Here is a 26,383-nt window from a genome sequence, read left to right on the forward strand (position 1 = left end):
CTTCAGTATGGGAAGGTAAAGAATATTGTAGAACATGGTGAAGGCAACAGCTATTTGTTTGACTTCGTCACCTATTTTAGCAGATAGTTGTACTGGACTTGTGCTAATCTAAGATGGTGCATTGGACTATTGGGTTGAAATAATGTTAAGTAGAACAGCCTGTGTGCAGGGAAGATGTTTTAGTGTTGGTAACTTCTGTTGAGGTCTGACAGTTTTACATAGTTCAGGGGTTCTCAACCTTTCAGGGAAGATGGACCCCATTTCAGCTTCAAACGTTTTACAGACACCCCTCAATTCTCTTTAACGTTTGCATGTCATAAAACAGTGGTCCCCAACCCTGTCCTGGGGGCCCACCAGCCAGTCGTGTTTTCAGGATATCCATAATGAATTATGCATAAGAAGAAATTTGCATGCATTGCCTCCATTACATGCAAATTCTCTCATGCATAATTCATTGTGGATATCCTGAAAACCTGACTGGTGGGTGGGCCCCCAGGACAGAGCTGGGGACCACTATCATAAAAGAAATAGAGATGCACTCTAGAATCATTTATATATAATGTACAACAATTTGATCTAAACTAAATAAGTAGGGAGGGCAATTTTCAAAGCATTTAAAATTTGCCCTGGTAATTGAAGGTTGGGGCCATGAGACCTTCCAGTCCAGCTGCAATGGGAAATAGCAAGCAAATTCAAACAAGTCTAGGTTGGCAACTTGGTGTGACTTGGCAGAAAATCAACACTGGTACCTGCAGACCTGCAATCAGTTTTCAAAGGAAAACTGTCCATGGAGTTTCCTTTGAAAAACTTGGGCTGGTGCAGGAAGCCAGAAGTTTTGTTCCTGCATACTCTTTATCTGCTTTTGAAGCAGGTGTGAAGTATGTGTGAAAGTATGTAGGAGGATTTCAGAACTAAATCTCTGCATGTACTTTCCCTCTCCCAATCTAGCCCGGCCCCCCCCCCCCCCCCTTTTCTCCACAAGTAAAAGTCTGCATGCTGTTGACAGGGTAGGTTCTTTTACCCCTCAGTAGCAGGGAATAGCCATTTTCAAAAGGGCCTTTTTATGTGGGTAAACAATAGTTGGAAATGCACCCTCCCTGAAAATTGATACCCTCCTCTTTTAGCCTTTTTTATTTTTATGATTCTTGCAAGAATACAGAAAACAATAGTCAAATAATTTAGATTTTAGAAAAAGCAAAACAGCCTGTTTTTCAGATGGAAGGCTAATGCGATCTCCATGGCAGTCTATGGTTCCCCCCCCCCCCAAGTAACTTTTGTATTTTATGTCACATCCACATCTGGCTGTTGTCTCTTCTTCCCTCCTCCTTGATCTCTGGTGGTCATCTCTTCCTTCCTCCTTCCTGGACCATAGAGGTCCTCTAACTTTCCCTCTCTCTACTTCTGTCCAACATAATTCCAGGAGTTTTCTCCTTCTCTCCCATGATAGGCTGCCATCCATTCTCTCTTAACCAGGTCCATAATGGATTCTTGTTTCCCTCTTTATTCTCCATCTCTTCCTTCATTCCTGTCTCATTTCTTCCCCCCTCATACTGTCAACCCCAGTCTCATTTCCTCCTTTCTTTGAGCCATTCTACTCACTTTTCTGGTGCTGTTCTCTCCTCTCCTCTCTCTCAGGCTAGTGGTAGTAGTGGCAAATGTTTCTCACAGCTGTGATAACCCAGCTTTCCTCTAGTTTCTTCAGTGTGCAGCAGAGGCTGCAAAGGTTCTCCTAGCTATAATCGGACCTCTCTCTTCTCCACATCCTCATGAATGTGGAGAAGTGCAGCAGTGGGGTTTGATTCTTAAGGGCTGCAATCTGTGCCCATTTCCCACCTCTGCTAAACATGCAGCAGTCTGATTTTAGGCCCCATCCCTCAGCCCGATACAGAAAGGATCATGGGAGAACGGGCGCTTCGTGTTGTGCGCACGCTCTCCCAATAGGTGCCCAGCCACCTCTCCTTGGCCCGGGAGAGGTGGCTTTTTTTCAGCGAGTTCAGGAAACCGATGCTCAATTTTATGAGCGTCGGTTTTCTGAACCTGCTGACAGCGATCAGTTAGGAAAACAGAAGCCAGTAAAATTGAGCATCTGTTCTCCTATCTGGACTGGCTGGTACAATTTTTTTTTTTTTTACATTTTTGGTTCCTCCGACAATATCGCTAGGATATTAAGTCGGAGGGTGTACAGAAAAGCAGTGTTTTCTGCTTTTCTATACACTTTTCTGTGCTCCTAATAAAATGTGTGGATTGGCCGCAGACTTTACTTTCTGAATCGCAGGTGACTAATAGCATCATCAACATGCATTTGCATGTGATGAGCGCTATTAGTTTTCAGGGGGTTTGGCCGCATGTTTTCAAGGGGCGTCTATTACCCCTTATACTGTAAGGGGTTTAGTACCTCACGAGTTTTTTGAGGTTAACAGTGCGCTCCAGTGGAGCTAGCTTTACCCCTTATTCAGTAAGGGGTAATAGCGCATCGAAAACCCGCGACCAACCCCCCCCCCCCCCGAACCTAATAGCGCCCGCAACATGTAGATGCATGTTGATGGCCCTATTAGGTATTCCCGCACGATTCAGAAAGCAAAATGTGCAGCCAAGCTGCACATTTCTGCCGGCACCGGGAAAGTGCACAGAAAAGCAGTAAAAACTGCTTTTCTGGTCACCCTCCGACTTAATATAATGGCGATATTAAGTTGGAGGTCCCGAAAGTTTAAAAAAATTTTTTTGTAATAGGCTCGCAGGTTGAAAACCGGACGCTCGATTTTGCCGGCGTCTGGTTTCCGAACCCGTGGCTGTCGGTGGGCTCGAGAACCGACACCGGCAAAATTGAGCGTCGGCTGTCAAACCCGCTGACAGCCGCCACTCCTGTCTGAAAAGAGGCGCTAAGGACGTGCTAGTGTCCCTAGCGCCTCTTTTTACCACCGGCCCTAATTTAAATAAATTAAATTACTGTATCACGCGCACAGGAGAGCGCCCACTCTCCCGCGATTTTACTGTATCGGCCTGTAGTTAGTAAACTATAGAAGCTTGCTTCATTTGAGCAGTCTGTCACATTACCAGGTGAGACCCTGTATTAAGGGCTGAATTTTCAAAGTCTTTTAGTTGCAGAAGTCCTTTAGTGTCTTATGTGTAGATAACTGTTAGAAAATAGCCCAGGCTCTGTCCACTGTAAACTAGGCCAAGGCGTTCTGAGAGGGGGGGGGAGGGTAAGGGAACTGGAACTTTCACTTGCACAAACTTATTTTTTAAATAAGTGCGTGTAAGTTTACCATCATGAGTTGCATCCTCCAGTGAGAGTGTGTAACATGCAGGTTAACTTGCATGTACCTGGCCAAATACAAATGTATGCGTTAAGTTTGCTTTGAAAATTTGGGGTAAAGTTTGTGCATAAAAGGTACGCAGTCATAAAATTACCTTACTCCTACTGCAGTTTTATCATTTTTTAAAGTCCTACTAGACACATGCATAGACATGCACGTTAAGAGACAATCCCTGCTCCATGGAGCTTACAGTCTCATCAAGACAAACAATCTGTGGGAAGTATTTATTGTAGCGAAGTATTTAGGATTTAAAAGCAGTTAATACGGCCAGAAAGAGAGCACAATGCACCAACTCAGAACGTCTCTTTTCAGGCATATGGCACAAAGCTGTGGAAGAGAAGGGACGAATGATGAATGGAGTTCATAAGGAATTGTATAGGGCAGGGCTTCCCAAACTTGTCCTGGGGACCCCCACAGCCAGTCAGGTTTTCAGGATATCCACAATGAGTATGCATGATACAAATATGCATAGCATAGAAACTCAGTGTATGCAAATGTATCTCATGTATATTCATTCTGAATATCCTGAAAACCTGACTGGCTGTGAGGTTCCCAGGACAGGTTTTGGAAGCCCAGATGTAGGGAGAGAAGATCCGTAATGAGGAGCTATACTTATAATTAGGCTTGTTTGAAGTCTTTGATTTGTCCTACCTAATCTAAAGTGCTTTAATAAATTTGTTGCAGTTTAGAAATGACAGCAAGTTTTTTAAAAGTAGATATTTATTTCCTAGAAACATGATGGCTGAAAAAGACCATGTGGCCTATCTAATCTGTCCATCCACACCAACTATTCAGCTTTATAATTAGAGATGTGTATCGTTTTTTTGATGGATGAAAATATCATATGATATTTTCTAATCCGTCCAAAAATGATAGGAAAACCCCACGAAAGTTTTGTGTGGTTTTCTTATTGTTTGGGGGGGGCGAAGGGCACACAGAAAAAACCCCACCCCGACCCTTTAGATCTAATTATTTACAATCCCCCCCCCCCCAAAAAAAACTTTCCTAAAGTACTTGGTGGTTCAGCAGGTTTCCGGGAGCGATCTCCCACTCTCGGGCCGTCTGCTGCCAGTAATCAAAATGGCGCCGGTGGCCCTTTGCCCTTACCATGTGACAGGGGCTATCGGTGCCAATGGACATCCATTGCACCTACCATGTGACAGGGGCCAGCCAATGGCACCGATAGCCCCTGTCACATGGTAAGGGCAAAGGGCCACGGTGCCATTTTGTTTACTGGCAGCCGACGGCCCAAGAGTGGGAGATCGCTCCCGGGATCCCCGCTGGACCACCAGGTACTTTAGGAAAGTTTTGGGGGGGTCGGGAGGGTGGGGGATTGTAAATAATTATATTTAACAGGTCTGGGTGGCTTTTTTTTTTTTTTTCGGCTTGAGACAGCCGAAAACCAAAACCGTCCGGATCGTGGGAAACTGAATTTCCCGCGGGTCCATGATAATGAAACCAGAACAGATTCCGGCACTCGATTCACATCTCTATTTATAATCCCTATCGCTCTCTGAAATCTGTGTTTATCCCATGCTTTCTTGAATTCATACTGTTGTCATATCCACCACTTCCACGGGGAGGCTGTTCCCATACATCTGCTACCCTCTCTATAAAGAAATATTTCTTTAGATAACTTCTGAGTCTACCCCTTATGATTGAGAGTCTCTTGATCTTGCAAAGTGGGACCTTATTTCCTTTCAGGAGGAGTTTGTAAATGGAAAATAGTACATAAGATGTCAAAAGCTTTTGGCAAGACTTTTAAGTGTTGGGATACATGAATATTTTTTTTATGGAACTTAAAACACATACATTTTTATTTAATTTATATTCTGCGTTTCAGACACTTCAAAGCAGATTACATTCAAGTACTGCAGGTATTTCACCAGTGAAACCTACATGTTGATGTAGCCCTTATTCAAACAGAAGTAACTTTCTTTTCCCCATTGCCTAGAACAGACAATGAGAGTACTGTAAAACCAGGTTTCCCAACTATCTCCTGGAGGCACACCTAGCCAGTGGGGGTTTTCAGGATTACCAAAATGAATATGCAAATCCATCTCATGCATATTCATCATTATGGATATCATGAAACTTGATTATTTCAGTGTGTTTTTAGGAAAGGGTTGGGAAACACTGCTGTAAAATAAATTTGGCTTGTATGCAGCAACTTTAACCAGGGTATTGTACAGCAAATTACATTGGTACACAGATCTGTGTTTTTGCATATCTACATATATGCACATAAATGTGTGTATGTATGTGTATATATATATATATATTGTGTGTATGACTATGCATGAGATACATTTGCATACCATGGTGACTCAGATTATGCAAATTTATCTCATGCATATTCATTGTGGATATCCTGAAAACCCGACTGGCTGCGGGGTCCCCAGGACAGGTTTGGGAAGCCTTGTCTTAAGCATTCACTTCCACTCAACAATCTTTTGTAAAGTACTTAGCTTAATAAGTTGTTCTGGAATCTCAGGGATTGATACTCCAATCTTCAATGCTAGTGTACATTGATTTTGTTGTGACAGTAGCATCTGCCTGACTTCAAATCACCGTTGTGAGCATTTAAATCAACACAAACATATATTAAATCAGGGGTGGTGAACTCCAGTCTCGAGGGCCACAAACAGGCCAGGTTTTCAGGATATCCACAATGAATATACGAGAGAGATCTGCATGCTCTTCCTCCAATGTATGCAAAACTATCTCATGTATATTCATTGTGGATATCCTGAAAACCTGGCCTGTTTGTGGCACTCGAGGACCAGAGTTTACCACCTATGTATTAAATCATCACAAAGATATATTAAATCAACACAAATATATGCATCAAGCAGTAAAAGGTAAAAATAAAATGTATACAAAAATTAGTCTGCTTTAAATTTTTCTGCCATCAAACACGGAGTTTTTTTTATAATTACTGTATTTTTCGCTCCATGAGATGCACCTGACCATAAGAGGCACCTAGGATTCAGAGCAGGAAAATTAAAAAAAAAAAAAAAAGAAATGGTGTGCTAAACCTGTTCTGTTCCCGGGTGCCTGTGCGTCTTATGGAGCAAATTATGGGAGGGCATAAAATGTTTTTTTGTCCCCATTCCCCATCCAAACCCTTAAAATTTAATTAACTACAAACCCCCCCCCCAAGACTTGCCAAAAGTCCCTGGTGGTCCAGCGGGGGTCCGGGAGCGATCTCCTGCACTCGGGCCGTCGGCTGCCAGTATTCAAAATGGTGCCGATAGCCTTTGCCCTTACTATGTCACAGGGGCTACAGGTGCCATTGGTCAGCCTCTGTCACATGGTAGGAGCACAAGATGATACCGGCCATCCATTCATTGCTCCTACCATGTGACAGGGGCTGACCAATGGCACCAGTAGTCCCTGTGACATAGTAAGGGCAAAGGCTATCGGCAACATTTTGAATACTGGCAGCAGACTGCCCAAATGCAGGAGATTGCTCCCGGACCCCCACTGGACCACCAGGGACTGTTGGCAAGTCTTAGGGGGGTCAGGAGGGTGGGGGGGTTGTAGTTAATTAAATTTAAAGGGTTGGAATGGGGACAAAAAAAACATTTTATGTCCTCCCCTAATTTGCTCCATAAGACACACAGACATTTTCCCCCCACTTTTGGGGGAATTAAAGTGCATCTTATGGAGCGAAAAATACGGTAATTATTTTGCATCTTAACCAATTCAAAAAGCTGTGTGCTGGCGAATCTGCATCTGAAGTCTTTTTCCTATGCATTAATAAATGTGAGTTGCATGTATACAGACAATTGTTTTCATGATGCATCTATAAACACCATTGTGATCTTAAAATTTTATGCTGGGTATAATATTTTGGTCACACAGCCGCATACTCCAGAATACTTAGAACTTTGCCATGCAGGTGTATCGTGTGTCCCAACAAAATTACATTTTTTTAGGACAGAATCTCTGTTCTTTTACTAGTGTTTACAATTAATGTTAGTGCTTAAATCTATCTATAATACTTTTTAAACCAAGGTCCTCAAGCAATTCAGGTCATCCACAATAAATATTTGAGATTAATTTGCATACATTAGCTTTAAATTCCAGAAAGTGAATTGTAAACCAAACTTCCTATTGAGCTTAAAGCCCAAAAAGGAAATGGAAAACTTGTTGGCCTGAATAAAAATAAAACTGCTGGTACCTAATAATCCGTACTGACATCGACCTTTATTCAGAAACACACAAAAAAATATTTACAGTTAGTTACAAATATTTAAGTTTTAAGAAACCTAACTGAGCAGCCTTATAGGGTAGCCATAGCTGAAAAGCTTTACATCATCAATATGCTGAAGCTCGGTCTACTTCCAGTAGTTAGTTGGTTCAGCTACTTAAGGGAAGGGGCCTGTGCATGACTTCTCAGATGTACTCATAAATCACAAGAATTTTTAGAGCTTCCTCCCTATTCTTTTCTAACAAGGGTGCTGCGACTTCCAGTCCTGAACCCATCGGTACCCTGGCTGTAACAGGCAGTCATCAGCCATCTGTACATCAACTCGCATGTCTGAATCCTGCAGGCATTGAGAGAGAGCTCCGACCTTGGCTTTCCTGCATGGTAACACGAGCACTGGTCCCAAACCACGTGGATGGCCCCTATCAAAAGGCATTTAATCAGAGAAAAGAGAAACACAAAATATTTACGATCGTAGCTTTATTCAGCATAAGTACCTTATTCTGTTTGTCCACCTAATACATCATGCAGGTACTGTTGTGGGAACACATTAAACTCCCAGTAGTGACCTTAACTGTGATTAACAAGCAGATCCCACTCCCCAACCACCCAATCAATAACCCTGTGAGCATTTATATAAAAGGTAAGGAGGTAATCAAACAGGTCTTTGAGAACCCCAAATAACTAATCTGTACTGGACTAGAGCATCATAAACCATCACTTGCAACCACCTAGAATAACTTGTCTCCGCTGTATAACCCCCTCCCTCCCCCATCCAACCCAGAAATTTGCGTGATAGTCTTAGCCAGGGGAAGGAACCCATGTGCATGCTCCCTGAGTCTGGCTGCTTGGTGTTGCGTTTTGTAATGATAGACATGACTTCTCCAGCCTCCATAGCATTTCTAGCCCTGGCCATCCCGAGGAACACAATCCAGGATTGTGAATCAGCCCCAGTACCAGGTTTGGTTTTTTTTTGTACCCCACTGATTAGGCCAAAGAAGGCTACAGTAGATGAATACACTAATTATAAACACTTACCAAATTGTAACAAACGCAGTATATTCAGATACTGGCTTAGTTGACAGGTCTTCGGGTTTGGTTAAAATTATCATTTAACAGCTAATGGCAGGGACTTTTAAGCGTGTTTTGGTAGCAGTATTTGGGGGTATTTTTTGGTGACTGGCATATTTAAATTCCAGGGGAAATTCAGGAAAATCCCAAAGTGTAAAATTTGAAATATTTTGAAAATAAAAATTGGTGAGATTGGACGGCAAAGATCATGCTGTGCTTGTAAGAATCCTTTGTTGCAACTATTTGGTGGCAGCATGCTGTCCCGTTGCTGTGTCTTTGCTAATCTTTGGAGCAACAGCAACTCTGTGATGTGAGGGGGTGGGACAAGAGTAAACTGTGTAGCTATTCAAATAGAGTATTTTTTTTTTTGTTCCCTTATTTTGCAGCTGAACAATCTAACTTGGTTTTTAAGAGGAAGTGCTGTGCAGAAGCAGGAAACAAACTCACAGCACACTACGACTGTTTCACTGTGTGACCTTCCATGGCGGCATAGTGAGTGTTCAGCAGCATATTTAGGCTGAGCTGCTCCCCTACCAACTCGTTTCCTGTGGCAGTACCCCTGCCCCGAGCTTCCCTTCATCGAATCCAGTGGTCCTGTCTTATTACACAGTTATACAGCTTGCAGTTTTGGAAAAGCAATGTGGTGATGGATTTGCTTCCTGGTTTTGTTGCACTCTGCAAAGACAGGCCTGTGGGCTTCCACCTTTTTAGAGGGCATATAGGGCACAGCTGTGGGCTTTTTTTTTTTTTTAATCTTTTCTGAGAAGAGTTTTGTGGCGTAGGAGAGAATAAGGAGAAAGGAAAAATTGTTTCATGATTGTTGAGTTACTTATACATCTTCTTGTCTCTCTTGTCAGGGGAAAGCTGGGGCGCTACCCTCCATGGCCTGGAAAGGTGAGTCTGTGGAAATGAATTATAAGCAGTTTGGATGCCCATTGTCTGTCTCTGCCCACAGATGGTTACAAACTAAAGGGTTTTTAACTTTAAAGTTTTAGTAAAGGTTTCTTTAAAAAAAAAAAAAAAAAGAAGTTTAACATATTGCATTAAATGCAGATTTTAACACAAGATATAATCAAGATTTTGAAAATGCATTTGCTGTCTCACCAGGGGCGAGTGCATTTTCTCATCTTGTGAGAGCCTAGGGCAGTGATGGTAAAATCCAGTCCTCGTGTGCCACAATAGGTCAGGTTTTCAGGATATCCACAATGAATATGCATGAGATAGATTTGCATGCAATGGAGGCAGTACAGGCAAATCTTTCTCATGCAAATTCATTGTGGATATCCTGAAAACCTGGCCTGTTTGTGGCACTCGAGGACTGGAGTTCGCCATCACTGGCCTAGGGAGTAGAAGTAACCAAAGTGTCTTATGCCAAGCAGGCATTAGGAGTAGACTCTGTTCTCATGCAGGAAGATGCTGTCGTGTGTCTCACCACGACCAAACACTGAATCTACCTGATCAAGCTCATGCTTCTAAATTATAACTTGCCCCTACAAGAACCCTGCTTGGCTCAGTATTAAAGTTATTGGTGTTCATGACTCTGTGCTACAATTAGCAGAGAACCATTTATTTCTCCCAAGAACAAGCAAGGATGGCAGTCCTCATCCAGGGGTGACATCATCCGATGGTGGAGGCCAGCATGGAAACATGTCAGTTTCTAGAACTTTGACTGAGCCTCTTTGAGCATGCTCCAGCATGCAATATACCGCGCGTCCACATAAGATCCCCCTCAGTCTGTTCTTTTCCATGGAGCCCTGTGTCTCGCAGAGAAGTTTAGACTCTTTATTTTTTTCCTTCAGAGTATTTTTCACAGTGGTTTTTTTTTTTTTTTTGTTTGCAGTGATGTGGTTGTCAGGCTCACAAGGTCAATGCGGGGTCCACTCAGTTTTTCCCCTTATCTCAGTCAGGTTTTTTTTAATGTTTCAGTAAGTTTTCTATTGCACTCAGATCTCTCAGGGTGGCAGTGCGCTTGATGCTTACCAGCTATCGATAGCCGCCCGCATCGGTTTTGACAACGCATCCCTTTTTCTTTCATGACAACATGCCATCAACTGGGTTTAAGAGATGCCCCCAGGCTACGAGGACTATGTCTGTCATGGATCCCCATGTTAGGTGTGTTCTCTGCCTGGGAGCATTGCATGATATCTGGGGTTGGAGCATGTGCACACAGATGACCCCCTAAAGGACTCTCGACCCAACTAGACAAAATGGGCCCAGGAAGACCTATCCATTGGCATATGAGGCTTTGACGTCTAAGGACTTCGGAGCCATACCAATAGCCAGTAAGCACTCGGCTTTTTTGACATGGATTGCTTCTAGGGATGCCAGAGATGGGCCATCGCCCACCTCTTTCAGAACGAAGGCATCAGGTTTGTCATCTTCTCTTTCGGCACTGGGGAAGGACTGAGCCAAGCATTGAGGGAAGCTGAAGAAGTATTGGTATTAGTCCTCATTGATGCATGTTGCCTGGCATGAGGATGCACTTGCTTTGACTATGATGTTCCTGATGTGACCCCGTAGTGATGAGAGCCAGTCCACAGATCCTAGGGGTTCACCATGGCCTCTACTGGTTCCCAAAGTTCACCATCAGTCCTCCTCTTGCTTCCAAAGAGGGTAAGAGTCCCAGTTAGTCTTGACATTGGCAGTCTTTGAGGAGGAATTGGAGAAGCATGTGCAGCAGGTCATGAAGAAGGTAATGTGGGGCTTTGGTGTCAGGGCGCAGATGGTATTGGGCCTGGCACCATCCCTCCTCAAGCTGCTGCTTGAGTCCCTGCATGCACTCATCAAAGTGCTACCAAAACCTTCACTAGTGTCAGTGCTCAGGACCTCAATGCCTGGTGGGACATCAAGACCTCTACCGACCAATCCGATGGTCATCCCCGGTTCCTCTGAGGAGGAAGCTCCCCTGGCAACGGGGGCAGCCTTGCGGTACAAGCCCACATGGCCCGTTGAATCTGTTCTCAAACCACTGGCTAGGGACCGAGCACCTCAAGACCTGTCCCCCTATGTATGACAAGACGAGGGTCCCTATGAACCCTGGGTGGAAGGCTCCTCAGGTGTTTCGGATCCCAGTGCATCGCATGGCCTCCCCTCTGACCCATCTCCTCCCAGTTGCAGAAGGAGGCCTTCCCCGGAAGAACTCTTTTTCGCAGGCTGTGTTAGGTTAATGGCCGAAGCCATTCCTTTTACTTTGCAGATAGTGGACAATACCCGGCACAAGATGCAAGATATTCTCCAGTACAAGGAGATTCCTAAGAAGAACATGGCAGTTCCAGTGCACAATATCCTTGTGGAGTTGCTGATGTGGAAAATCCCCTTCTTGGTGGCTCCCATGAATAGGAAGGCCGATGTGATATATCTTGTCCAGAAGGCTCCCAGATTCGATAAGAGACAGCTGCCACACCAATCAATTATAATCAAATCCGCTCTCAAGAAGGCCAAGCGCACTTGGACCCATTCCCTGGGGAAGGATCAGAGGGCTATGGATGCTCTTGGGAGAAAGGTGTTTCAGGGTGCTATGCTTATCACCTGCATAGTAGCCTACCAGTTCTTTATGGGCCAGTATATGCAGGATGTGACTGAAAAGCTGCCTCAAAAGCAGTAGGACACTCTCCAGTTGCTGGTGCACAAGGGTTTGGAGTGCGGAAAACACGGGGTCCATTTGACCTATGATGTTTTTGAGGCAGCATCCAGGGTCTCTGTCACAGGGATCGGCGCCTACAGACTCGCCTAGCTGTGGGCCTCAAATTTCCGTCAGGAGGTGCAGGAACAATTCACTGTTCCCTGTACGTACCCGGATCAGTTCAGACTCCTGGGTTTTGTCCCCGCACCAGCAGGTGGCGACAGAGAAAGTTCTGACAGACTCTGCCATATATACAAAGTGCCACCCACAGCCTGTCAGTATTACTCTGTCTCCTGCAGGTGCTAGGAGTGCTTAACCCACAGTCTGTGATTATTTAGGATACTGGATAGTTAGTTCAGGTGGCCAATTTCAGTTTGGGCTGTTACTTTTTTTTTGTTCTTAATTGATATAAAAAAAAGAGGCTTTTCTACAGCAAGGATCTTCTCAGCCTCCCAGGGGAAGAGCAGTCCCTCCTGGTTTGAGAGGCGGCTGTGGTCGAAGACCCGATAGCCTTCCTTCAGCAGCTGAGGGGTTGACACGAGGGAGCCCAGCTCACTTACTGCTGGAGACCTAGCGGCAAGACCCTTCCTGTACTGGGCAAGTAATTACAAAAAAAACCCCCAAAACTTTTATTTGGTGTTCTGACTCTCCTTTCCCTCTGCCGGTGGTTTCTTCGATTTTTTTTTGTTTTTCGCTCCCGATCGGCGCTTTAAAAAAAAAAAAAAAGGCAAGCAGTTGATTTTTACTTTTATTTATTTATTTGTTCAACCTTATATACCGGCTTTCAAATTTTCCTCTCATGGCCTAACATGCTGCGGAGGTCCGCGTACAGAGCATGTGGCTCTGCGCGTGTTCGTTTATCGGGGGGCGATTTGTGGTCTACTTGCATGCCGGGAGGTGAGGGCAACTCGCAAACTACTGGGGGGGGTCATGCTTCGCGTTTCTTCGGTTACCCGTGCGTTCGGAGAGCTGCCAGTGCTTCCTTCTGCCCCGTTCCCGCTGAGCGCGGGAACGGGCGCCATCTTGGATGGTTTCGGCACGGCAGGGCCGCCTGCATCTGGAGTCTGCTTTTTGCCGCAGGCTCGGTCGCAGCAGCATTTGCCCGTGGGGGGGTCTAAATTGGTGGAACCGCCACCGTTTTCGATGGGGGGAGGTCCCTACAGAGGAGGATTCCTCCTCATCCTCCTCTTTTAATTTGGATTATGTTAGGCTTTTATATAAGGCTTTTAGAGCCAAACAAGCCGCAGAGAGACAGGGCAGGGATCTGAGTTTCTCCCCTTTGCCCCCTAAGTCCAGAAAGCGGGCCAGGGTCCAGATGGATCAGGAGGCCCCCAAGGATAAGCGCCCCTTAAGGTCCAGGGCACCTCGGGACGAGTCTGATTCGTCCTCGGAGGTTTCTCCGCACCCAGAGGATCAGGACCTGGCCACCCTTCTCCCGAGGAGGGTAGAGGGTGATGGGGACCAGCAGCAGAGTGCTGTGCAAGAGTCCCAAGGCATGGACGGTGACGACCTAAGGTAGTCAAGTTATTCCGTAGGGATGAACTTGCTCCTCTTATTCCAGCTATTTTGAAAGAGTTGGGCATTGAGACGACGCAGGATCAGGCATCTTTAGGGTCTATGGACCTGGTTTTATTGGGTCTGAGGGGCCCGCCTACTGCCTTCCCTTTCCATTTCTCGGCAACAGATTTGCTTTAAAGGGACTGGGACACTCCGGATATGGGGCTCAAGGTTACGAAGGCTATGGATAAGCTCTATCCTCTGCCTGAGGAGGCTCTGGAGGTGCTCCGGGTCCCGAAGGTCGATGCCATGGCTGCAGTTATGAAGAAAACAACTATCCCGGTCACGGGCAGTACGGCTCTCAAGGATTTGCAAGATCATAAGCTTGAGCTGCAGCTGAAGAGAAGTTTTGAAGTCTTGGCACTGGGGGTCCAGGCAGCAATGTGTAGTAATTTCGGTTTGAGAGCTGGGCTTTGCTGGGTGCAGCTACTACTGGCCAACGAGTCTCTCGGAGGAAGAAGCTCGTCGGGCAGGGTGCCTGGAGGTGGTAATAGCCTACAGTGCGGATGCCCTGTATGATCTTTTGTGGACTTCTGCCCGGTCCATGGTCTCAGCGGTTTCGGCTAGACGATTATTGTGGTTACGGAACTGGGCAGTGGACATGTCTTCTAAATCACAGTTGGGCTCTCTTCCATTTAAAGGGAAGTTGCTCTTTGGTTAAAGAGCTGGAAGACATGATTCAATCTTTAGGAGAGAATAAGGTCCATCGTCTCCCAGAAGACAGTCCTAAGTAGAGGAGTTCTTTTTCCTCAAGGTCTCGTTTTCGTGGTGGCTGGAGGGCTCGAACGCATCGAGCATCTGCATCATCGTTCCGTCAGAATACGGGAAGACAGCAGCCTTGGCCTCAGTCCTTTCGAGGGTGTTGTTTCAGAAGGCCCGGTACCTCCCTGTCTGCTCCAGGAAGAAAAACATCACAATGATGGGCCACTGGTTCATTCCTCGGTTCCAGTGGTAGGGGGCTGTCTCTGTTTTACGAGGAATGGACCGAGATCACGTCGGACCAGTGGGCTCTATCTATGATAAGAGATGGCTATGCTTTAGATTTTGCACACCAACCGTGCCAACAGTTTCTGATCTCTCCTTGCAGATATGCTGCGAAACGTCAGGCGGTAAAACAGATGGTGCAATGTCTTCTCGCCGTGGGCACCATTGTTCCGGTCCCGCCATCAGCTCAGCGCACAGGCCGTTACTCAATCTACTTCGTGGTACCAAAAAAGGAGGGGTCCTCCCATCCCATTCTAGATTTGAAGCAGGTAAACAGATGCCTGCACATCCCAAGGTTCCGCATAGAGACGCTCCGGTCGGTGATCGTGGCCGTGCATCCGGGAGAGTTCCTAGCATCTCTGGATCTCACAGAGGTGAATCTACACGTCTGAATCCGGAAGGATCATCAGCAGTTCCTGAGATTTGCAATACTGGGCTGGCATTATCAGTTCCAGGCTCTGCCCTTCGGTCTCGCTACGGCACCCAGAACTTTCACCAAGATCATGGTGGTAGTGGCGGCACAGCTTCGCAGAGAGCAGTTGTTGGTGCACCCCTACTTGGACGATTGACTGATTCGGGCAAAGTCGGATGTTCTTTGCCAGGAAGCGATCCAGCGAGTGTTGCAGCTGTTGAAGACGCTTGGCTGGGTGGTCAATACTCACAATCATTGGAGTATTTGGGAGCTTTGTTAGACACTCGGCAGGGATGGGTCTATCTCACGCCCGACAGGATTGCCAAGTTGCAGGGTTAGGTGAAGTTATTGCTCTCTAAGAACCGACCCAAGGTTTGGGATTATTTGCAAGTTCTAGGATCTATGACCTCTACTTTGGAGTTGGTTCCCTGGGCCTTCCCTCATATGCGACCTTTACAGTCAGCCTTACTTTCCTGCTGGAGCCCGATCTCCGAGCAGTTCCATCAGTACCTGCCTCTGACAGATTCCGCTCGTTCCAATCTACATTGGTGGCTGATCGCGGACAATTAGACCAGAGGAGTACCTTCTGGAGGTTCCAGATTGGACGGTGGTGACAACAGATGCCAGCCTCTCAGGCTGGGGTGCAGTGTGCCGGAGAAACTCTATGCAGGAGCAGTGGACTCCTGGAAGAATCTCAGTGGTCTATCTATCGTCTAGAGACCAGGGCAGTCCGCCTAGCACTGCAGGTATTCCTCCCGTTGATCGAGGGGAAGTCGGTCAGAGTGTTATCCGACATCGTGACCACAGTGGTTTACATCAATCAGCAGGGAGGCACCAAAAGTTGTCCGGTGGCGGAAGAAGCTCGACTGTTAGTAGGCTGGGCAGAGTAGCATCTCCTCCGCATAGCCACGTCCCACATAGCAGGGATGGACAACGTTCACGTGGACTTTCTAAGTTGACATTGTCTTGATCCCGGCAAATGGGAGTTGGCGGACAAAACCTTCAAACTCCTCTGCGACAGGTGGGGCGTTCCCCACATGGATCTGATAGCAACGTTAAAAAATTCCAAGGCTCCGCGCTTCTTTGCTCGCTGCAGGGACACTGGAGCGGAAGGAGTGGATGCTCTAGTTCTTCCCTGGTCGACGACAGTTCTACTGTACATGTTCCCTCCTTGGCCTCTAATCAGCAAGGTACTCAGGCGCATACAGGGACACCTGGCAGAGGTGATCTTGGTAGCTCCCAAGTGGCCGCGAAGGCTGTAGTTTGCAGATCTGCTCCACCTGGTAGTGGACAGCCCTCTACGTTTTCCCTCTATCCCAAACCTTCATCAGGGACCCGTCTGTTTCGACAAGGTCACTCGCTTCTGTCTAGCGGCATGGCTTTTGAGAGGCAGCATCTGAGGTGCAAAGGCTATTCCGAAGTGGTGGTCACTACTCTTTTGCGATTGCATAAGGCTTCCACTTCTTTGTCATATGTTCGAGTCTGGAAAGTTTTCGAATCATGGTGTGTGGCTCGGGAGATTGTGCCCACTCATGCATCTGTGTCAGATATTCTGTGTTTCCTTCAGGCAGGATTAGCTAAGGGATTGTCCTGTAGTTCCTTGTGCGTCCAAGTGTCAGCTCTTGCTTCCTTACGCGGTACTGTGGAGGGTGTAGCGTTGGCTGCGCATCTGGATGTCTCTCGTTTCCTTAAGGGAGCAAGACATTTGCATCCTCCAGTGTTTTCTCCATGTCCGTCTTGGATTCTGAACTTAATTCTCAAAGCTCTGTGTGTGCCGCCCTTTGAACCCTTGAAAAGAGCAACATTGAAGGACTTAACGTTGAAAGTGGTCTTTCTAGTGGCAATAGCTTCGGCTCGTAGGGTTTCCGAACTTCAAGCGTTGTCCTGTAGAGACCCTTTCTTGAGGATTTCAGATTCTGTTGTCTTTGCTCACAGTTCCTTCGTTTCTTCCTAAGGTAGTTACTTCTTTCCATTTGAATCAATCTGTGGAGCTTCTGTCTTTCTCTGGTCTGGATAGGTCGGACCCTCTTTCGCGGGATTTGCAGAAATTGGATGTTTGCAGGGCTCTGCTACGCTATCTGGAGGTTGCTAACTAATTTCGAGTCTCGGACCACCTCTTTGTGCTCTGGTGTGGGCCAAAGAGAGGTAACATGGCCTCTAAGACTACAATCGGCTGGTGGTTGAAGGAAGCTGCTAATTCAGCTTATTTGTTCCATGGTCGGCCTTTACCTGAAGGCCTTCGAGCACACTCGACATGATCTCAAGCCGCTTCTTGGGCGGAATGCCAGCAGATTTCATCACAAGAGATCTGCAGGGCGGCTACATGGACATCCTTGCATACATTTGCAAGGCATTACCGGCTTGATGTTCAGGCGCCAGGGGTGGCTAAGTTTGGAGAAGGTGTGCTTCGAGCAGGCCTCCCCGGTTCCCATCCCAAGTAAGTAACAGCTCTGGTATATCCCAGAAGTCTGGACTGATCTGGGTATGTACAGGGAAAAGAAAATTTGGTTCTTACCTGATAACTTTCGTTTCTGTAGTACCACAGATCAGTCCAGAGTCCCACCCATTTACTCAATGGAGGTAATGGAGAGTCCGCTTCATCAGCATTTGTGTTTTCTCATCTTCATGACAATTGGTGTTCCCTGTTATGGGGTCTGGTTACAGTTGGGGTCAATGCTTCATTCCGTTTATGGTTCTTGTATATAGTTAGTTTGGTTGGCAACTATCCTTGTTGCTAGTTATTTATTTTAGCTTGTTGCTAGTTATTTATTTTATTATTATTATTATTATTATTATTGTAAAGCTTGTTGCTAGGTTATGTTACACTGTGAACCGAGGTGATGTTTTTGCAAACGTGCCTCGGTATATAAGAAACCCTTAAATAAATAAATAAATAAATCCTGCTTTGACATTAAGTAATACTGACAGGCTGTGTGGGTGGCACCTAGGTATATATGGCAGAGTCTGTCAGAACTTTCTCTGTCTCCACCTGCTGGTGCAGGGACAAAACCCAGGAGTCCGGACTGATCTGTGGTACTACAGGAGTGAAAATTATCAGGTAAAAACCAATTTTCTTATGTGCCATGCACAGAAGAGAATGCTTTGGAAATAAGGCGAAAGATGCAATGGCCCACATTCGTGATCACCAAACGATACTCCAGCAGCTCTCCGCTGCTGTTCTGGATGAGGACGGGTCCTGGAAGCCTTCAAGGTCTGGCCTCAGGAACTCTTTCTCATGCCCGAGGAGATACTATCCTCTGCCATCTTGGTCCCGTCAGCAGCTCAGGCCCCTCATAGCCACCCAAGGCAAGAGGGTTCTGAAGCCCCAGCCATCACCTCTGTCAACTCCAGAGATGGGGTTTTGACTCTATCGAAAGGAGCATAGCTAAGACCATGGTACCTGTGGCGACTGACCCTCTTGTTCTGTGCAAACCACTGGCCCAATATAACCTCGGACCAGTGGGTCCTCGCCATTGTTCTCAGAGGGTACATATTAAATATATTGAGTGCCCCACAAAATTGCCTCCAAGTCCATTTTGGGGACCAGTAGCACATCAAGAAGTGCTTCTATTAGAGCTCTCTTAATGGCCAGAGTGGTCGAATCCATTCCACCAAGGCAGAGAGAACATAAGAACGTACCATACTGGGTCAGACCAAGGGTCCATCAAGCCCAGCATCCTGTTTCCAACAGTGGCCAATCCAGGCCATAAGATCCTGGCAATTACCCAAAAACAAAGTCTATTCCATGTTACCGTTGCTAATAGCAGTGGCTATTTTCTAAGTCAACTTAATAGCAGGAAATGGACTTCTCCTCCAAGAACTTATCCAATCCTTTTTTTAAACACAGTTATACTAACTGCACTAACCACATCCTCTGACAACAAATTCCAGAGTTTAATTGTGCGTTGAGTGAAAAAGAACTTTCTCCGATTAGTTTTAAATATGCCACATGCTAACTTCATGGAGTGCCCCCTAGTCTTTCTATTATCCGAAAGCATAAATAACCGATTCACATCTACCGGTTCTAGACCTCTCATGATTTTAAACACCTCTATCATATCCCCCCTCAGCCATCTCTTCTCCAAGCTGAAAAGTCCTAACCTCTTTAGTCTTTCCTCATAGGGGAGCTGTTCCATTCCCCTTATCATTTTGGTAGCCCTTCTCTGTACCTTCTCCATCGCAATTATCTTTTTTGAGATTTGGCAACCAGAATTGTACACAGTATTCAAGGTGCGGTCTCACCCTGGAGCGATACAGAGGCATTATGACATTTTTCCATTTTATTCACCATTCCCTTTCTAATAATTCCCAACATTCTGTTTGCTTTTTTGACTGCTGCAGCACACTGAACCGATGATTTCAATGTGTTATCCACTATGATGCCTAGATCTTTCTTGGGTAGTAGCACCTAATATGGAACCTAACATTGTGTAACTATGGCATGTTATTTTTCCCTATATGCATCACCTTGCACTTATGCACATTAAATTTCATCTGCCATTTTGATACCCAATTTTCCAGTCTCATAAGGTCTTCCTGCAATTTATCACAATCTGCTTGTGATTTAACTACTCTGAACAATTTTGTATCATCTGCAAATTTGATTACCTCACTCGTCGTATTTCTTTCCAGATCATTTATAAATATATCGAAAAGTAAGGGTCCCAATACAGATCCCTGAGGCACTCCACTGCCCACTCCCTTTCACTGAGAAAATTGTCCATTTAATCCTACTCTCTGTTTCCTGTCTTTTAGCCAGTTTGTAATCCATGAAAGGACATCGCCACCTATCCCATGACTTTTTACTTTTCCTAGAAGCCTCGCATGAGGAACTTTGTCAACGCCTTCTGAAAATCCAAGTACACTACATCTACCGGTTCACCTTTATCCACATGTTTAGTAACTTCTTCAAAAAAGTGAAGCAGATTTGTGAGGCAAGACTTGCCTTGGGTAAAGCCATGCTGACTTTGTTCCATTAAATCATGTCTTTCTATATGTTCTGTGATTTTATGCACTATTTTTTATGCACTATTTTTCCTGGCACTGAAGTCAGGATTTTACTCCCAGTACTTCCTGATTCCAACGAAAACAGAAGGACTCTGGCCCATCCTAGACCTAAAGGCCTTCAATAAGTTTCTAAAAAGAGAGGATCAAGATGTTTTCCCTGGGCACCTTGATCCCTTTAATGCAAAAAGGGGATTGGCTTTGCTCTCTCAAACTGATAAACGCAGACACCAGAAATATCTCCGATTAGTGGTGGACAAGCAGCACTTCAAGTACCACGTTCTGCCGTTTGGGCTAGCATCTGTCTTGCTGGTCCTTACCAAATGCCTGGCCATGATGGTGATGCACCTTCGCAGGCTGGGAGTTCGTTTTCCCCTATCAGGACAATTGACTGGTCAAGAGCACCTTTCAGACTGGGACCGAAGGGTCTGTGCACTCATCCATCCAGGTGTTGGAGTCACTAGAGTTGGTCATCAACTACCTCAAGTCCCATCTCAGCCCGTCACCTCATTTGGACTTCATAGGAACCCTGCTAGACACTGCTCAGGCAACGGGCCATCACAGCAAAGATGCAACAGAGCTAGCAAGTATCAGCTTTGCACACATGAGACTGTTAAGCCACATGGCCTCCACAGTACACATTACTCCCCGGGCACATGTGCACATACAAAGTGCCCAACAGATCTTGTGATCCCAGTGGCTACTCAGGATCTACAGGACTACATACAAATCACTCCATCCCTCCAAGATTCCTTGTCCTGGTAGCGGGAAATTTCCAACACAGGGGGGGTTCAAATTGTCCTGACCATGGATGTGTCCACCCAGGGCTGGGTAGCCTATACAGATGGGCTCAGCATCCAGGGACACTGGTCTTCCCAGGAACGTCTCTGTCAAATCAATTTCCTGAAGCTCCAGGCCAGGGGTCGGGAACCCATGGCTCGCGAGCCAGATATGGCTCTTTTGAGGGCTGCATCTGGCTCGCAGACAAGTGTCGCCATACTTCGCGGTTCCCCGCTGACCCAGCTGCTCCCCGGTCCTCCGCCGCCCGGGCTTAAAATGCTGTCAGCCCGGGCGGAACGCGGCAGGACAGCTGGAGTCAGCGGCACCGGCGTGCTCTCTTCTCCCCCCCCCCCCCCCCCCCCCCGCGGCCCGGAAGAGGAAGTGGAGAGCATCGGGTGCCTGCGCGGGAAGAAGAGACCACACTAGCGTGGTCTCTTCTTCCGCGCAGGCACCCGATGCTCACCACTTCCTCTTCCGGGCCGCGGGGGGGAGGAGAAGAGAGCACGCCGACTGGAGTCATCCGGGTGCCTGCGCGGGAGTCATCGGGTGTCAGCCGGGTGCCAGCGCTGGAGTCATCGGGTGCCTGCGCGGGTCTTCCCGCGCAGGCACCCGATGCTCTCCACTTCCTCTTCCGGGCCGCGGGAAGAAGAGAGCACCGGCGTGCTCTCTTCTTCCCGCGGCCCGGAAGAGGAAGTGGAGAGCATCGGGTGCCTGCGCGGGAAGACCCGCGCAGGCACGCTAGTGTCAGACGGGAAGAAGACTGCAGCGCGGCTCGGAGGAAAATGAAAATCTTCAACCGCGGCCGATGGGACTCCGCCTTCGCCTCCGCGAGGGCTGAAAATGAAGGCGGTTAGCGTTGGGAGGTGGCTGCTGCTGCCGCGAGTTCCCGGGGGGGGGGGAAGGGGGAGAGAGAGAGTGAATGAATGAGCGAGCAAGCATGTGTGTTTGAGATCCTGTGTGTGTGAGTGAGAGATTGCATGTATGTGAATGATTGAGAGCCTGTATATGTGAAAGAGAGTATGTCTGTGATTGAGATCCTGCCTGTGAGAGAGAGAGCATGAATGTAAGTTTACCATTGGGAACCTGTATGTGTAAGTTTGTAATTGAAAACCTGTTTGTTTGAAAGAGTATGTGTGTATGATTGAGATCCTTTGTGTGTGAGAGAGATCATGTGTATGTATGATTAAGAGCCTGTGTGTATAAGTAAGAGAGAGATCATGTGTGTCTGTGTCTGATTGACAGCTGGTTTAGGTGATGGAGCATGTGAGTATGTGATTGAGAGCCTGTGTTTAAATGAGAGAGAGAGAGGACATGTTTGTAAGCATGTGAATGAGAGTCTGTGTGTGAGAGAAAAAGACAGCATGTATTTATGTGATTGAAAGCCTGTGTGTGTGTAAGCGTGAAAAGATAGACAGCATGTGTGTAAATGTGTAATTAAGAGCCTATATAAGTGAGAGAGAAAAAACATTTGTATATGTGAGTGACTGAGAGCATGTGTGTATAGGTGTGTCATTGAGAGCCAGTGTGAGAGAGAGCGCTGGTATGTGACTGAGAGAGGAGAAAGTTCCAAGCAAACCACCCCACCTCCTGCTAATTCAGAACAATCTCAGGACACCTGGATATCAAACGTTCCCAGGTATGCAGAGCAAAAAAATTTTTGTATCCTTATTATTTTTCATTACTGGATCTTTGTGTCTGCTATTTTGAAATATTTTGTTGGTATCTGGAAATGTTTTATATGAGTTTTTAATTATTGGATATTCCACTCATCAGCTGTTTCGAAATATGTTCATTTTGTTAGTACAGTTTTACTGCTGATGATTTTATATTTCTTGATTTGTTTTATAAGGATGTGTGATGTTTCTTTTTTCCTTTGTTACACTGCATACAGAGACTCTGGCTTGTTGCAGTTTCCAATTCAGTTTTTGTCTGCATGCTTCTTGTTATGCGTTTTGGTCTCTTTATTCTATGTTAGGTGAGGGACAGCACGTGATTCAGGTGAGGTTTTCTGCTGGCGTGTAGTTTCTGTGTAGGACTCTATAGCAGCCTGACTTGGTCCGTTTTCCTAATAGGAGATGTATTGGTGTCTTAAGGCCTGGTGTAATATTTTCAGAGACTTATTGTACTTTAAAAGTGTGATCTTACATAAAATGCACACATTTACTTGTATTTAGTTTTAAACATATTGTATGGCTCTCATGGAATTACATTTTAAAATATGTGGCTGCTATGGAGACCGGGATAGCAGACAGATTGAATCTCTCCTTCAGACTCCACAAATGGTCTGTGGACCAGGGAGTAGAGAATCAGATCTTCCACCTCTGGGGGAAGTTCTAGAAACATTGACACAAGTTTTTCCATGCCAGGCTCTATAGGCTTTCACCCATGTGTGAAGGCTGACATCCTGCTGTCCTCTGAGAACACCTGCTACAGGTGTGCTACTCTGCTTTTTCCAGTAACTACCATCCTAGTCTCTAGATAGTCTAACTTTCAATAAACAGATTTGCTTTCTTCTTTGACTTGTATACAGAAATACAAACTGCTTTTTTTCAGTAAAATAATTTGTAATGTTTTGTTAATTTAATTACATTCCAGATTGTAACTTTATAGAATTGAATTGTACAACAAGAAAATTTGCAGTACTTGGAAAGTTTGCTTATGAAGAACAAATAAGAAATATGCTCTTGTTTCTTTATAAATAGATTATCATAAAATAAACAATAGTCCATAAATAGAGAAAGATGAAACCAGTTGATAAAATATACAAAATTTAAATACCGGAGATATTGAACAACAAAAATCTAACACATCACTTTTACTCTACACTGAATTTAACATCAAGAAATCATTTAAGCTGTGTAGAATCATAGAAAATAAATTTATTCCCTTAAGAATATAAGAAATTGCCATACTGCATTGGTGTGTCCATCAAGCCCAGCATCCTGTTTCCAACAGAAACCATTCCAGGTTACAATCACCTGGCAAATAGATCTCATGCTACTAATGGCAGTAATAGCAATGGCTATTCCCGAAGTCATCTTGTTTAATAGCAATCTATGGACTTCTCCTCTAGTAACTTATCCAAACCTTTTTTTTAAACCTAGCTACACTAACTTCCCTAACCATAACCTCTGGCAATGAATTCCAGAGCTTAATTGTGCTTTGAGTGAAAGAATTCTTTGATTTGTTTTTAATGTGCTACTTGCTAACTTCATGGCGTGCCCCTATTCCTTCTATTATCTGAAAGAGTAAATAACAGATTCACATTTACCCTTTCTAATCCTCCTAGCTGTTTCTTCTCCAAGTGGAACAGCCTTAACCTCTTTAGCCTTTCATCATAGGGGAGCCATTTCATCCCCTTTTATCATTTTGATCGCCCTTCTCTGTACCTTCTCCAGGTCAACTATATCTCTTTTTTGAGATGCAGTGACTAGAACTGTACACAGTGCTCAAGATGCGGTCTCAGCATGGAGCGACACAGAAGCATTATGACATCCTTAGTTTTATTCACCATTCCCTTCCTAGTAATTCCTAACATTCTGTTTACTTTTTTGACTGCTGCAGCCCACTGAGCTGATGATTTCAATATGTTATCCACTGTGAACCCTAGATCTTTTTCCTGAGTGGTAACTCCTAATATGGAACCTAACATGTAACTACAGCATTTTTCCCTTAATGCAACACCTTGCACTTATCCACATTAAATTTCATCTGCCATATGGGAGCCCAGTCTTCTAGTTTTGCTAGGTCTTCCTGCAATTTATCACAGTCCACATGTGATTTAACTACTCTGAATATTTTTGCCATCTGCAAATCTGATCACCTCACTTGTCATATCCCTTTCCAGATCATGTATAAATATACTGAAAAGCATCAGTGCAAGTACAGATCCCTCTTCCCCAACACACATGGGATTTCTTCTCATAAATAATCTGTTGTGCATTTAATCTCTTGCAGGTTCTTATCCTATTGGTCTCTTTGCCATCTTGGACATAAAGCGCCACATTCCTCCCTATCATTGCGATATAATTTGTACCCCGGTATAGCACTGTCCCATTGGTTTTCGTCCTTTCACCATGTCTCTGAGATGCCAGTCAAGTCTAGCTTATCATTCACTGCTATACACTCTAACTCTCCCTTCTTACTTCTTAGACTTCTGGCATTGGCATACAGGCATTTCAAAGTGTGTGTTTTATTTGTATTAACAACCTGCTTTTCAATTGACAGGGATAATTTGGAATTTTTAGCTTAGGTGATTGATTCTTTACTTATAGGCATATGGGACTACTTTTGCTTTTATTGGAACCTCTCTGTTAGGATACCCTAACTCTCCTGTTTCATTAGTATCCTTCGAAGATACCTCCCTCCGAACCATGAGGCTGTCATCTTTCTCTTTTCTTCTAGTTTAAAAGCCTCTCTTTTTTTAAGGTTAGCACCAGCAGTCTGGTTCCACACTAGTTAAGGTGGAGCCCTTCCCTTCGGGAAAAGGTTCCCCAGTTCCTTACAAAACTGAATCCCTCTTCTTGCACCATCGTCTCATTCACGTATTGAGACTCCGGAGCTCTGCCTGCCACTGGGGACCTGCACAAGGAACAAGAAGTATGTCAGAGAATGCCACCCTGGAGGTTCTGGATTTCAGCTTTCTACCTACGAGCTTAAATTTGGCTTCAAGAATCTCCTTCCCACATTTTCCTATGTTGTTGGTGCCCACATGTACCACGACAGCCGGCTCCTCCCCAGCACTGTCTAAAATCTTATCTAAGTGATGCGTGAGATTCGCCACCTTCGCACCAGGTAGGCATGTTACAAGGCGATCCTTGCGCCCACCAGCCACCCAGATATCTACATTCCTAATAATCAAATCGCCAACTATGACATTTGACCTAATCCTTCCCTCCTGAGCAGTAACCCTGGGGGGAGACATCCTCAGTGCGAGAGGACAGTGCAACACCTGGAGAGCAGGTCCTTGCTACAGGATCACTTCCTGTTGCACCAGGGTGATGCTGCCTGCACAGGAAACCTTCCTCCTCAAAGGCAGCACCAGGGCTGCCAGACTGGAGCTGGGACTTGGCTAATATGTCCCTGAAGGTCTGAGATGCTTTGTTAGAACTGTATAGGCGAGAGCCAGCCTGGTAGCTCAGTGGCAGTGCTATGGAGGACCTTGATTTGGTCCCTCCCCAGGTTGAATGGGGATACCTTGGAAGCAGCATGCACAGTCCCCGTCATTGTGCAGTAGTGACATAGAATGGCAGGACTCTGAGCACACAGTTACAGGATTCCAGAAGGAGCCCTATTGCATAGCCTCCAGCCGAGGACTGTCACTGCAGTGGCTGGGCTAAATGAGTTGGGAGGGGATACTAAAATAGGGAGAAAAATCTCTCAGTAGTTGTGAGTGATGGGTCGTAGCACCCAGCTCCTGCTCC

The 26,383-nt window shown here is 45.6% G+C and overlaps 1 protein-coding gene across 4 annotated transcripts in view; it reads left to right on the forward strand.

The window, feature by feature from the left end:
* GLYR1 (glyoxylate reductase 1 homolog) overlaps positions 1–26,383 on the forward strand; it is an 85,950-nt gene that overhangs the window by 1,469 nt on the left and 58,098 nt on the right. For 3 of the 4 annotated variants that reach the window (XM_029576664.1, XM_029576662.1, XM_029576660.1), the window contains exon 2: positions 9,459–9,495. Coding sequence is in view for 2 of the 4 variants with exons in the window: in XM_029576662.1 (XP_029432522.1) it covers positions 9,459–9,495 (37 nt within the window). In the remaining 2 variants the exon portion in view is untranslated. Of the gene's footprint in view, positions 1–8,987; positions 9,094–9,458; positions 9,496–26,383 lie in introns of all 4 variants that reach the window. The other variant, XM_029576663.1, reaches the window with a different exon arrangement.

This window comes from Rhinatrema bivittatum, chromosome 14, assembly GCF_901001135.1.
Source record: "Rhinatrema bivittatum chromosome 14, aRhiBiv1.1, whole genome shotgun sequence".
Taxonomy (NCBI): domain Eukaryota; kingdom Metazoa; phylum Chordata; class Amphibia; order Gymnophiona; family Rhinatrematidae; genus Rhinatrema; species Rhinatrema bivittatum.